Genomic DNA, 13,911 nt, shown 5'->3' with positions numbered 1-13,911 from the left:
TACATCTTAAATTCTGATATATTTAATCAATAGTATTTAAAAATTCATCAACAGAATAAATTATATTATATTTTTAAAAGTAAATATATTAATTTAAATTAACTGACTGGTTGGGAGATCTTTTAAATCGTTTGGTAGTATATTACAAATAAAAACTTAAGCGTATTAAGATCCTTTCTATTAGTTCAAAATGTGAAAAAAATTTCTATTGCTATTTTTACAATTTTTTTCTTCGTAACTATTTTTATTTATTATTTTCCCGGCAACAGCTATACTAAATTGGGAGTACGATGATCATGATAAAGGTGGGGTTTCGAGTTTTTTGCAAATCTTTATATTTTAAGGTCCAACTAGTTCATTTAAACCAAAAAAAACATATGTATTTGTGTACGTAGATATATATATATATATCACAATGCTATTAGCCTTAGGATAGACCGAGCCGTTTTTCTTTAAATTTGGCTTAAATATTTTTATATATGGGAAAATGATCATATTGATTTTTTCGGGGATATCTGAAAAAACTCAATTTCGATTTTCCTCAGAGGCATTTTAGAGAAAACTTTATTAAAGCTAATCTATTACCTACAATGCATGTAGAAATAATCCATTTTTTCCTCTTTAAATACAACTCTCGCATGGAATAAATGTGTTTTGTTCTATCTCCCTTCGATTTAAATAGTTATCAAACATTTTTTGAAACTTTATACTTCATATATAGAGCTATCAAGAAATATTTACAATTTTTTTTTTAGATTATAAACCCAGACCTAGAATGCAATAGTTTTTTTAAATTTTATTTTTTAGCCTCTATTGAATTGGGTGTTAGATTGAAGAAAACTTTACTTAAGCAAATTTGTTAAGTTTAACTTATATATAAATATTTTTAGAAAACATATTTCGTAAAATTTATTCCCCGACTCGAAAAATTTATATATTATGTTTTTGGCTGTAACTCTTTTAATTTTTATTATTAATAGCTGAGAAAGTCATGCAATATTTTACTATGTTTTTTTTATAGCAAAGGTAGCATGTTAATTATTAGAAACTGTTACACCCACACATACATCGGGGAAAAAAATATATATACACATTTTATTCATTATAGTTAACAATTAATGAAACAGTTTCTATTTTCATAGTCACATGATTTTTATGTGTATACACGCAATGGATAGTGAAAATAGTGGGGATAAACCTTCACAATTATATATATATATATATATATATATATATATATATATATATATATATATATATATATATATATATATACAATCTAATTTGTGGGTATTTACTTAAACACATAAATTTACGTTTTTTTCGTATATTGGCAAATATGCTACTATTATTTTGGGTTTTACGCCAAGGTTTGTTTAATTATATTGATATCAGTAATATGTTTAATTATATATTTTAATGCCAAAACTTTACTTTCTAAATAAATTTAAATGTAAAAAAATTCACTTAAAGGATTGCGAATCGACTTAATGCAAGTTTTTTGACTGAAGAGTTGACCTTGTATACTATTTAATTTATTTGACATATTATAAATTCTTTCTTAATTGTTTTTTCGTTCTGATTAATTAGAATTTTTGTTAACGTATCTAAATTCTTTTAAGTATTTAAATTTTTTTATTGTAAAGTTAAGAAATTTGTTTTCGTATTAGTATCAATTTTTTTTTTAATTGGTAAAATAAAAATGCATATCAGTTTAAATTTAGTTTTATTTTATAATCCATACAGAATTAATAAACGTAACTTGATAAAAAAAAAACTTTTATGTAATTTAAAAAAATGAGAATTTTTTAAAAGAGAATATTAACAAATACTTAATATAAAGTGTAAAAATTAAAAATTATTTAGCTTTTTCTGAATCCTTATAGCATCTCCATATATTGTATTACGCACACAATATGTGTCTGATGGGATAGGTATCTTAGAGATAATACTACCCTCTTCCTTTTTTCTTCATTGACCTGCTGAATCCAGATATCAGAAACTACATAGTTTTTTCTTAAATAATAGTAACAATAAAAAAAGCTCTTGCGCAAGAAGACCGACTGTTCAATAGTTTAATTTAATTTTAATTTTTTTTCTTAATTTCGTTTAATATTGCTAACGATAGATACCGCAGATATTAAAGTCAACGATCCAACAGTTTCAGCATGATAACGAACCACGCTTTTAACTTCCCTCGCCTAACTATTTTGACCTTAAATTGAGCGTAACTCAAGAACGACTCAACCAATGTTCATCAAATTTTCACATGCACAACTTAAATCACCGTTAGAGCATATTTAAATTTTAATGAAATTGATCTAGTTTTGGAGATTTTTGAGCTGCTAAATTTTATACTTAGGCCTTATAAATGTATAAGGAAATCCAAATTTAAATTAATGGTATTTTTGTACTCCTCATATCTCAAAATATAATGAAAATTCATTTTAACCCCCCATCCCGCTCTGCAACCGAAAGTAATACCGTACGTTTTTCGAAAAGTCGGTAAAACTATTATTATTTGTTTCTTAACTAATCGACTTCAGAATGGAAGGAATATTCTCAATTCGTTTTATATATACTTTTTATCTAACTTTAAGTCTTTTTTTCGTCCAAATACTTCAGTTTAGATTTTTATTCTATTTTTATTTTATAAAGGACGTGTTGCTGGTAATTCAAAATTATTTTCTTCCAGATAACTTATGTGAATAATTTTAAAATTAAAAATTCATGGTTTACTTACATAATTTGAAAATTTTTTCATATCTTTATTATTTAATATTAGATTGCAATACTGTTATAGAATACAGCTTGAAGTGATTTTAATATTAACAGTATTTACAAGTAAAATTTAAGAAAATTAGTTAGAAAATTTCTAGTAAAATAATCGTATTCTAGCAGTCCAGATAGTGTTAGCTAGTTTATTACAATTACTTAACGTAGCTTTTCTTGTATTCTTCATTTTTTTCAATTTTTATCAAGACGAGAGTTTCTCGTTCTTAATATTTTCCCTACAAAGAATATATATTTATACGGATGGGATATTTTTTTATATACATATATTTTAATTAATAAAATCAATTAAAGAAAATAACACTAACTTGAAAAAAAAAATGTTAAAAACCTATTAAATTCTACTTAAGAGTTCGCTGTTTTTAAATCTACGCCAAATTAATGGTAAATAAGCAGTTGATTATTTTTAATTTGAGACCTACATAAAAAAACTTAAAATTTAAAGAATTGATAATATTGTTACTTTTTAATGTTTCTTTCAAATCGTTTTTAATTTCTATAGTGTGTTTTTTTTGTGTTAATTTTAACTGTTCATTTGATTTGGATCTTATAACTAAAATGATTCTATTTATCCATTGCTATTTAATATTACATTTTTTTATGATATTTAAATGATATTGCCGTTTTTTGGTCACCCGGTAAAATATAAAAACGAAAAAAAATTTTTGGTGCAATAATGAAATATAAAGTTATTTACTTTTACTTAAAAACGTATTCAATCGGTACAGCATCTTTTGAGTTACATATATCCCAGTCATAGGAACTAAAAAATATGAGGGTTGAATATTAAGAAATTTGCGTTTTTGTTGTCTGTAAAACTCTTTCTCTATTAAAAGAGAAAGAGTTTATTAAAAATTATACTTTTTTAAAATTTTTACTTAAAATAACCAACAAAAGAAATAAATAAAATATGTTATTATATTTATCCATACATATTTAATATTAGATTTATATCTTTTATGATGTTAAATGATAATAAGTTTTTTTTTTGGTCACTCGGTAAAATAAAAAAGTTCTTATTGTAAAAAATAAATATAGATTATTAAAATAACTAATGTACTTTATTAAATTACTACATGTTAAAGAAGAATTCCAGTTCAATTTATGTTTGTATTATTCATTTTTTTCTATACATTGATACATGTATGGAATAATGATTTACAATATAAAAATAATAAGTTCAATGTACTGTAACTAATTTGAGATACATTTCGTAATGAGAATAAATATATTTTTGCAATATAATTAAAAAAAGAACAATAAATAAATCATCGATTTTTTTTGCGTGCTTTTAGAAACCGTGAAAATTTCAGAAGTCGTGGCGAAATTTAATTGCTCTCAGTTATTATTAATACTTTGTGGTTTCAATAATCGTTGATGATACTTATCAGACCGTCACGCAGTAATGTAAATCACTGTTCCTTTTATTTTTTCTTCCTTTCTATCTCGTTTTAAGTATATCTATACTAGTACCGTAATTAAGAGTGTTTTAGAACGTTGCGGTAAAATTTTATTTAACTAGGTCAAGTTGGTATGCGTAGATACATCAATTATCATAAATTATTCTTTATAATGAATAAATGCTTATTATTATAACTATCACTTTTTAAATCTAAAATTCTATTAACAGTAGAATTATCCTAATGAATTATTTCTAGGTTTAGTTTGACGTAAAATGTAACTTTTAAAATAAAAAAAAAGTCGATGAGTTTTAAATTATAGTGCTGATCCGTTACCGGATGTTAGTGATCCACATGGCAATTTTGGCCTTGTCGACGTATAACACTAAATAAACCAAAGGTCATGTTGAACCTAATAGTGGTCAAATTTCTAAGCCAAGAAAATCCTCTGTCTAGGTCATATATATTTTTGTCTTGTAATTTTACCTTGAAGTTTATCTTGTAGGTTAAATTTATCTTTAAAAACAAATTTTAAGTCACGGAACATATAATTTTAATATTTTTTTTTTTAATTCCAAAATATCTATTGTACTTTAATTTATTTAATTACGTAAAATAAAGCCATGTTGAATATTTAGGGTTTTTAACCGTAACTTTAAGGACAAGTCTTAATATGTCTGTAACGATTATAAAACGTATGAGGTAAAAATGAAAGTTAATGTTGCTTCCTTTGAGTAACGATGTCACACAGTTACATGATAATTTCACAGGCATTCCGTGTAGTGAATAAATGAAGGAATATTTTATAGTGCTGAATATCACCAGAATTTTGGTTGGATTAATTGATGTATGTAATAGTAAATATATACCAATATTTTTTTTCACTGTAAAAGATACAAGAAAACTACTACACTCCTCACATTCTCTTATAACCTGGTATTGGCAGGTTGTAAGGGTAGACCTTACAATCATTTAATAGTGACAGCAAACATAACTGCGTAGTTAGATTAAGATAGCAAAACCTGGATGGTTGATAGGACAAAGTATCGATGTCTTTAATATTTACGTAGTATAGATAAACACTGATCTATTAAGCTTTCTCAAAGATTGACAACGTATCTTGTAAAAAAATATTTATTACATAAAGGAAAATGAATTATTAGATTTATTTTTTAAAGAAAAATTCCTGATTTCCAAACGACAAAAAAATTAATTTAAAAATTATCGTTTTATAAATAAAAGCATTGACAAATAATTTAAAATTTAAATCGAAGCAAAAGAGAGAGAAAAAAGTTATTAAAAACAAATTAAAAATTGGTAATTTTATTTGCTTGTGTAACTTAACAACTGAAAATCAAACAATGAATCGTTTAAATAATATGGTACTTGAAAACTGGGAAAATTAACTGACAATTTAAACTCATGATGAGTTAATGTAGTAATCAGCTAGTTTATATATCAATTGGTGATGACAGTTTTAATTCTGGAAACAGTTCTAGATTTTTCTTCAGTTAGTAATTTATTTATATAAAATTTAAATCACATGTATAAAAGTGTGTTAGCTACGGTCCATTAGCTCGATGGAGATTGGTACCGTATGAAAAGATGCTATGCCTGACCGGGATTTAAACCCTGGACCACCGTACAAAATGCTACCTACTCGGCCATGGTGATCAGCCAGTTTAAATTAATTTAACCTAATAACAATATAAACAGTAAAATTGATTAATAATCAAATATATAAATTTAATGTTGGTAATATTACTTGTTTTTAAGAAGAAAAAAAATTGTATCGGCGTGATATATCTTTCTCCTAAACAAATTTCTACTATATGATCAAAGTAACTCATTTTTTTAATAGGATTACATATTTTACTTAAATTTATTAATTTTACTTTAATAAATAATAAAATCACGTTAATTCAATAAACAAAATTGATTTATGCATAATTGGAAGTTAATTGTAAAAGATAATTGTAATCCTATTATAAAATGTTGGAAGATATTTATATGATTTAGTGTATATGAGATTATTAAATTTAGTTAAAACAATAAATAAATTATTAAGCAAGAAATTATTTTTGTTAAGTTAAATAGAAATATACGTAAATACATGAATTTTTTGTTTGTTTGTAAAAATAACCAATCTTTTATTTACAAAATTAAACTACATATAAAATTTGCAATACACAACTTTATCACATTCTGTAACATATTCATATACCTTTGAAAAACCATTCATTTATTTGGAATGTTTAAACATTGCCACAATTTTTTATAGAGTTGTTGTTTAAATGTGGCAATTTTATTAATAGTATTATTTTGGGTATGTGTGTATGTATATATACATATCAAATAGAGTTATTCAAAATAGAGTTAGGTAGGTAGGTAGAGAGAGAGAGAGAGAGACTTTGTTTTATATCCACGTAATAATATAATTAATGATCCTTGTTTAAATTCTATATCCTCCTTCACGAGCCTATTTCTATTTATTTTTAGTAAAGACTAGAATATTAAAAAATATCGGCAGTTTTTCTCTAAAAGAATAATTGTCATGAAATGTTGATAAATTCTTGAATAACCATATTTGTTACCTACCATATCTGTTTTAATTGCTATCCATAGTTTTATTATTTATTATCTAAGTTTCATTGCCATATCATTACAAATTCTGAACAAATATCTTTTCGTTACCTACTGTCTACATCTGATACTACTACATTCCTTTTACGTAGCAATCTATTTTGTTTTAATCTGTTTGTTTTCTCTCCCTTTATTTTTATTTTACAATATTACAACTAGTTATGAAATGAAAAAAGAAAATTGTAAAAAAGATTATGTAAATTGTATAAAGTTAAAAATTTTTCTCTTGTATTTGATTTTTACAAATTATTAAGAACTATTAAGGAGATTTTAGGGAATAAGAAAAAAACATCCCACGCCTATGAATTTAAAGTAATGTGTTTCATAATAATTGTAAAAAACTCAGGGTAGTTTAAAAAAATAATAAATAAAAATATTTAAATGGTACTTTTCCACGGATTTCTGAAAAGAAATCCATAGAAAAGTACCATTTTTGATTAATTTTTCACCTTCATTACTTTGGATTTTCAAACGAAAATAAACTTCCTGTTTGTCTGCCTTTAAAAAAATTTCTTTTCAACTTTAAAAAAAACTATTTTCTTCAAAAGAGATTTTAAAGAAAAATTTTTTCTTTTTTTTTAAATTTCTTTTATACGTTTTAAAACGTATAAAAACAAAATATAAGACTGTCATACTAATAGTTTAATAATTAATAGGGTGGTCCTTAATTATTTTTGAACTTACAATCATTATTAATGAAATTGATTTTAAGATGTGTAATAATGAAAGACGCTTCCTTTTTGTCTTCAAATTTCTTTAATTGACATGTATATTTAAGATAAATATTTTGAATTTCAGTAATATTTATTTATTTAAATATTTTTAAAAGTAATGTTCTATCTACATTATTATAAGAGATGAACAACAGTAAAGAAATGGTACGATTAGATTTTTATAATCTGATACAGTAGTTAGCTGACTGAAAACACTGTGATTTTTCATTTAAATTGCCTACTATTACACTATATTCTTATATACGAGTACATATTCGTATTTTTCAGAAATTAAAAAGTGCTGATATTTTGTAATATTATTAACATATTAATAATATATATTATTTCGTATATTATTATTCGTATTAATAATCAATTAAATATGTTATTATTAATTTGTAAAACATTTTATATTTTATTTTAAATAAAATTCCGATGTTTTAATCATTATTATAAAACCTTTTATATTATAAGTTGGATTTAAATAAGTTATTTCTTTGTATATAATGCATTCATTTTTTATATTTTATTCATTTTTAGATGTAAATTTTTAACCTTTCTGTTAAAAAAACGTAATTAATTTCCATAAGTGGTGTACGATAATTAAAATAAATATTGGTGTTTTAATTCTGACAGTGTTATTGTAGTGGTGTTTTTTTTTATATGAAAAAAATAAATAAAAACAAAGTGACTTTTGTTTTAAAAGTATAAATGACAATGATGTGATGGCTGGATTTTAAAATTATTATTATAATTAATTATGTTTGTATAAAATCATATATACTTATATACTTCATTAATTATAATTAAAAACATTTTCTCATGGTTGTAATACTTATTGTATCTGCCCCCGGGACGGCAGATCCAACAACAATTATAAAAGGTAGTGGGGATTGTTCAACAACATCTGTTTCATTTATTTCATCTTCTTGTTCTTCTTCTTCACAGGTGGATCCTGATAACGCATTCGCAACAACAAAAGAAGGTAAGGGCTTCATTTTTTATTTTTTAAATACAGTCTGTATTAAATTATAAAATTTATGTAATTTTTAAAAATATTTTAATATATATTTCAAGAATTAGTTACTACTTGAAAAAATAATAAAAGAAATTGACGGAAATTTACTAATTTACGTTTAGGTGCACTAGTTTGTGTACAATATATTTGTAGAAATGGTTTATGCTATTTGTAGAAATATGGTTGTATATTTGTAGAAAAGGTTTTTTTTTTGTCTTCAGTCATTTGATTGGTGTGATGCAGCTCTCCAAGATTCTTTAACTAGTGCCAGTCGTTTCATTTTGGTATACCCCCTACATCGTACATCCCTAACAATTTATTTTACATATTCCAAACGTTGCCAGCCTGCACAATCATTCCCTTCTACTTGTCCCTCCAATATTAAAGCGACTATTCCAGGATACCTTAATATTTGGCCTATAAGTCTCTTCTTTTAAGTATATTTTTCCAAATGCTTCTTTCTTCATCTATTTGTCGCAATACCTCTTCATTTGTCACTTTATCCACCCATCTGATTTGTAACATTCTCCTATAGCACCACATTTCATAAGCTTCTAATATTTTCTTCTCAGGTACTTGATCGTCCAAGTTACACTTCCATATAAAGCTACGCTCCAAACATACACTTTCAAAACTGTTTTCCTGACATTTAAATTAATATTTGATGTATACAAATTATATTTCTAAATGAAGCCTCGATTAGCCTGTGATATTCGGCATTATATATCTCCTGCTTCGTCCATATTTAGTAATTCTACTTCCCAAATAATAAAATTCTTCTACCTCCGTAATATTTTCTCTTCCTATTTTTATATTCAGTGGTTCATCTACATTATTTCTACTACATTTCATTACTTTCGTTTTGTTCTTGTTTATTTTCATGCGGTAGTTTTTGCGTAAGACTTCATCCATGACGTTCATTGTTTCTTCTAAATCTCTTTTACTCTCATCTGGAATTACTATATCATCAGCAAATCGTAGCATCTTTATCTTTTCACTTTGTACTTTACTCTGGATCTAAATTGTTCTTTTATTTGTTATGTTAAACTTACATAGACTTAATCTTTAAGTACTTTCTTTAATTTGAATTATCACTCAGTTGACTGGTTTTATGTTTTTCTACTGTATGCTAATCTCTTACTTTGGACATGTTTACTAAAGCCTATATCCTCAATTATCAATTTAGCATATTTTAATCTCTGTTTGCCTCTGTATTTTTATCTTGTACTTGCCCATATCACGAAATTAAATAAACCTAGATGTCTTAATATACATGGCCCCCAAAGTACGGTACACCTTTTTACACCTCTTCTTTCTGAAGTATGTGAGTACACCTCTTTACAAGTTTCTCCCACAAATTTTCAGTCTTTCCTTTTAGTTTTAAGATTCTTCATTTTATTCTTAATCGACCCACTTATTTTCAATATTCTCCTACATCACACGTTTTAAAGGCCTTTATTATTTTCCTTTCTGCTTTTTCTTACTGTTTCTATTTCAGTTACCACGAAACTCTACATAGATATTTTCAAAAAATGCTTTGTAATCTCATAAATTTTTATTGGATATAAACAGATTTTTTTTCAAGAAAACTATCATTTTCTTTTGAGATTTGCGTAACTTCTTCCATTGTTTGTATATTTTATTTAAAATTTGATTAAAGTTCTCCTATTTCCGATAAAGAATTTTATTTATTTAAATTCTCTTAAGATTCTGGTATATTGAGTTCCCTTATTTTGGTTTTTAATTTATTTTGGTTTATATAGAGTAAACATAAGTTATTCAGTGCATTTTAGGTGGTTAATAAAAAATTAACAAACTACATTGGTTTTTTCAAATATTAGTTTGAGGACTAGAGTTACTGATGAATGAACATGCCGGCGCGATGTAACGACAGCGGGGATCGTCAGTTGAGCAGTGCCTTCCGTGCAGGAGAAAGTAATATGCGTACTATGGTTTTATGAAAGCGGATCTGTTAATACTGTTCGTAGACGTTTTCATTTAGAGTACGGCGGTGATTCTCCTACTAAAGACTATTGAACATTAATATCAGCAGTTTAAGGATACAGTAAGTATGGTACACAAAATTGTTAGCAAACATTCTGTTTCCGAGGAAGTTGTGGATCGAGTAAGAGAAACTTTTCAGGAAAGCCCGAGTAAATCAATTCATCGTGCGAGTTTAGAACTGAGAATACCTCAATCGACAATTATGAAGGTTCTGCACAAGCATCTGAAACTTCATGCAAAGAAAATTCAGTCCGTGTGTGCGATTGAAGATGACGATAAACCACGCCGTTCGCCGTTGAAATTCTTGTTAAAGTAAACGAAAATAATGCGTTTTTAGAAAAAGTAATCTTCTCTGACGAAATACCTTCCGCTTTCTGGTCACGTTAAGAGTCATAATTGTCGAATTTGAGGTAACGAGAACCCACATGCCGTACTACAAACACATTGTGATAGACTGAAAGTTAACGTTCGGTCTGCGTTGACTGCTGATGAAGTGATCGGACCATTCTTCTTCTCTGACCCAACAGTTGCTAGTGCTAGTTATCTAAAAATGTTAGATGAGTATGCAGTACCACAGATTACATGAGCAACATCGGCAACCCAACATTTACTTGCAAAAAGATGGCGCTCATCACACTGGGGTTTACGTGTTACGGACTACTTACATAAATAATCTTTACAAAGTTGGATTGGCCGTGATGGACCAATTTCCTAGTCATGTTACGCCATTCAATTTCTTTCTTTGGAGGTTTGTCAAAAAACAAGGTGTACATAACGATGGTCGTCAACATGAATGAACTAAAAAGAAGAACCGAAGGTGTAATTACTGGAATAACTCCAAATATTCTTCGTAATGTGAAATCGAGATTGAATATCGTTTAGATATTTGGCGCCCCACAAAAGGTGCTAATGTGGAACTTGTTTGAAGTTAAGTGCTGTAAATAAAACTGTTTGAAATGTCCTGTTCAACAATAAAACATGCGTGTAAGTACATTGCTTTGTTGATTTTTTATTAGCACCTAAAATGCGTTGAATAATTTATGATGACCCTAAATTATTATTTTTATAATATATTGTATTAGATATATCTAATTCTCAGATTAATGTGTTCTCTTGATTATAATAATTTGATGTTATAATATTTTTTGTAAACTTCATGAATATATATACTTTTTAATGTAAAAAAAGTATTGTTTACATTATTAATAAAATTGATTGTAAAATGTACAGTAAATAATTTTTAAAAATGTATTTGTAAAGTGCAGTAGAATAATGTTTACTTGTTATTTCATGAGAACTAGGTCAGTTGGTTACTTATGCTATAAATATAAAAAGTAAGCAAAAGAACAGTATAGTATGCTCGTTCGATGCAGTTAACAATCGTTCGTATAAAACAAGGAACTCCCATAAAGATTTAACTTCGTTTGATTTACTATATTGTTACTGTTATTATTTCTTTTTATTTTATATTGTCTGTACTAACCTTATTATTTTTACAGAATAGAGACAAGCATCTATAAAACGTACTTAAGTTACTAGTAATATTGTTATGCTATTAAATAAAATGAAACGTGTTCAAATATTATTATTATTAATTTTATTTTTATTTAAGTTATTGTACATATTCGGTACTTTTTTCTTTGAAGATTATATCTACTTAAATATAATATCATTGTGTTTTTGAATGGTAGTAAGTGAATGAATGTGTTTGACGTAATATATAAATATATATATGTATTCACGTACGTATAAAATAATATCGCAAAATAAAATCTTTCTTGCAAACACTTCTGTTTATCTTAGCTTACCGTTTGCATAGCATGTACATAGTTAAGTAACGTAAACGTTTACGTTAACTGTGCACCGTGTACGTTCTGTGAGTACCATATATATATAAACAAATTACTTTCTCTTAGCATATCGTTAAATCTTTATATAAGTATATCATATATAGTATTGTATATTTAATGTGTATAACTCTTATTAAATTTATATTTTATAAACGTAAGTAGGACCATAAAATGTAATTTGAAAATTTATTTAACGTTATCAGAATTTATTATTATCATTATTTAAATACTTAATTTATTATACACCAAGTTTTTAATATAAAACTGCTGTGAAGTATGACTGATATGATGATTTTAAAAAGCTAGATATAACATTATAAAATAAACTTTATGCGGTTACTTTTTTCTTTTTCGTTTCATCCGACTTAAGGGTACGTAGGAGTAATACCTTTATTTTACCCCAGTATTGTTTCATTCTTTCCAATCTTACTTCTTTTTTCTTCGGAGAACTGGATCTTACGTTTGGTTTTGGTTTTGGCTTGGAATCTCGTTTTCTTGTACTTGATGATTCTTCTGGCAGTTTTGTCCAGAAGTATGCTTTCTGTGATTTGGAGTGCTACTAGATCTTATTCTGTTTGGTTGAACCAATATGGTTTGGTTTTTTAATTATGGAAAAAATCAAATATCTTTTTGGTTTGTCTGTTTGCGCTCATTCTGAAGACGTGTCCGTAGAAATCAATTCTTCTTTTCTTTTTGTGTCCGCCAATTTTTCTGATTTTTGGTATAGGGTTTCGTTTTATGATGTGGATTAGTTCGTTGTTTTGGAATTTGGTGACCTAGAATTTTTTTTAAGATTTTCCTTTGTTTGGTTTTCAGTCTTTAGATTGAGCCAGGGTAATGTTTCGGCTGCAAATAGAGCATCCGGTTTGATTACCGTGTCGTAGTGTTGTAGTTTTGCATTCCAGGATAGAGATATTTTGTTGAAGGTGTTTTTGTTAAATTGAGAGGTTAGTTCGTTTGTTTCTTCTGGTTTCCATCGCCTTTTTCTCGAGGATATTCCAGCTGATCATTCTCGAGTAACATTCTCAAATGTTATTATTAATTTTTTCGATCTTCAGGGTTATTTGGGATATATAATTCAAATTATTAGTATTTCAGAATTATGTTCTAGTTTTAAATTAGGATTTAATGAATAGTTTACGTTAAAAATTGCAGTAAATACTGATGAATGAAAAGGTGGTATAAAAAATTGCTGATGATTAATGATTTAGATTTTAGCAGTTATCCCAAGTGAAACTGCACAAACCATTAATATATTATATTGAAATGATAATGATAGGAACAGAAATAATACTTCAATAATCTTATTTATCGGAGTTCATCAATACGCTATCATTTGCTTGAACGCATTTTAACGTGCTTGAAAATATATATTGAAACATCAAAGAAGTGATATCATTTACATTTGTAAAAAATCCAACTATGTTACTTTTCAGCTCATTCAGGATATGATTATGTCCTTTTAAATAAATCCTTTTATTGCTTCCTAT

General features: G+C 26.4%; 1 protein-coding gene across 3 annotated transcripts in view; it reads left to right on the top strand.

Annotated features, from left to right (window-relative positions):
* The window catches only part of chas (chascon), a 765,027-nt gene that overhangs the window by 269,659 nt on the left and 481,457 nt on the right, over nucleotides 1-13,911 (top strand). For 2 of the 3 annotated variants that reach the window (XM_075364192.1, XM_075364193.1), the window contains exon 3: nucleotides 8,498-8,534. In XM_075364192.1, coding sequence (XP_075220307.1) covers nucleotides 8,498-8,534 — 37 coding nt within the window. Of the gene's footprint in view, nucleotides 1-8,089; nucleotides 8,535-13,911 lie in introns of all 3 variants that reach the window. The other variant, XM_075364191.1, reaches the window with a different exon arrangement.

This window comes from Lycorma delicatula, chromosome 4 (genome assembly GCF_047948215.1).
Source record: "Lycorma delicatula isolate Av1 chromosome 4, ASM4794821v1, whole genome shotgun sequence".
NCBI lineage: Eukaryota > Metazoa > Arthropoda > Insecta > Hemiptera > Fulgoridae > Lycorma > Lycorma delicatula.
Note: the sequence above shows the minus strand (reverse complement) of the source record. Positions and strands in the feature narration are given on the sequence as shown.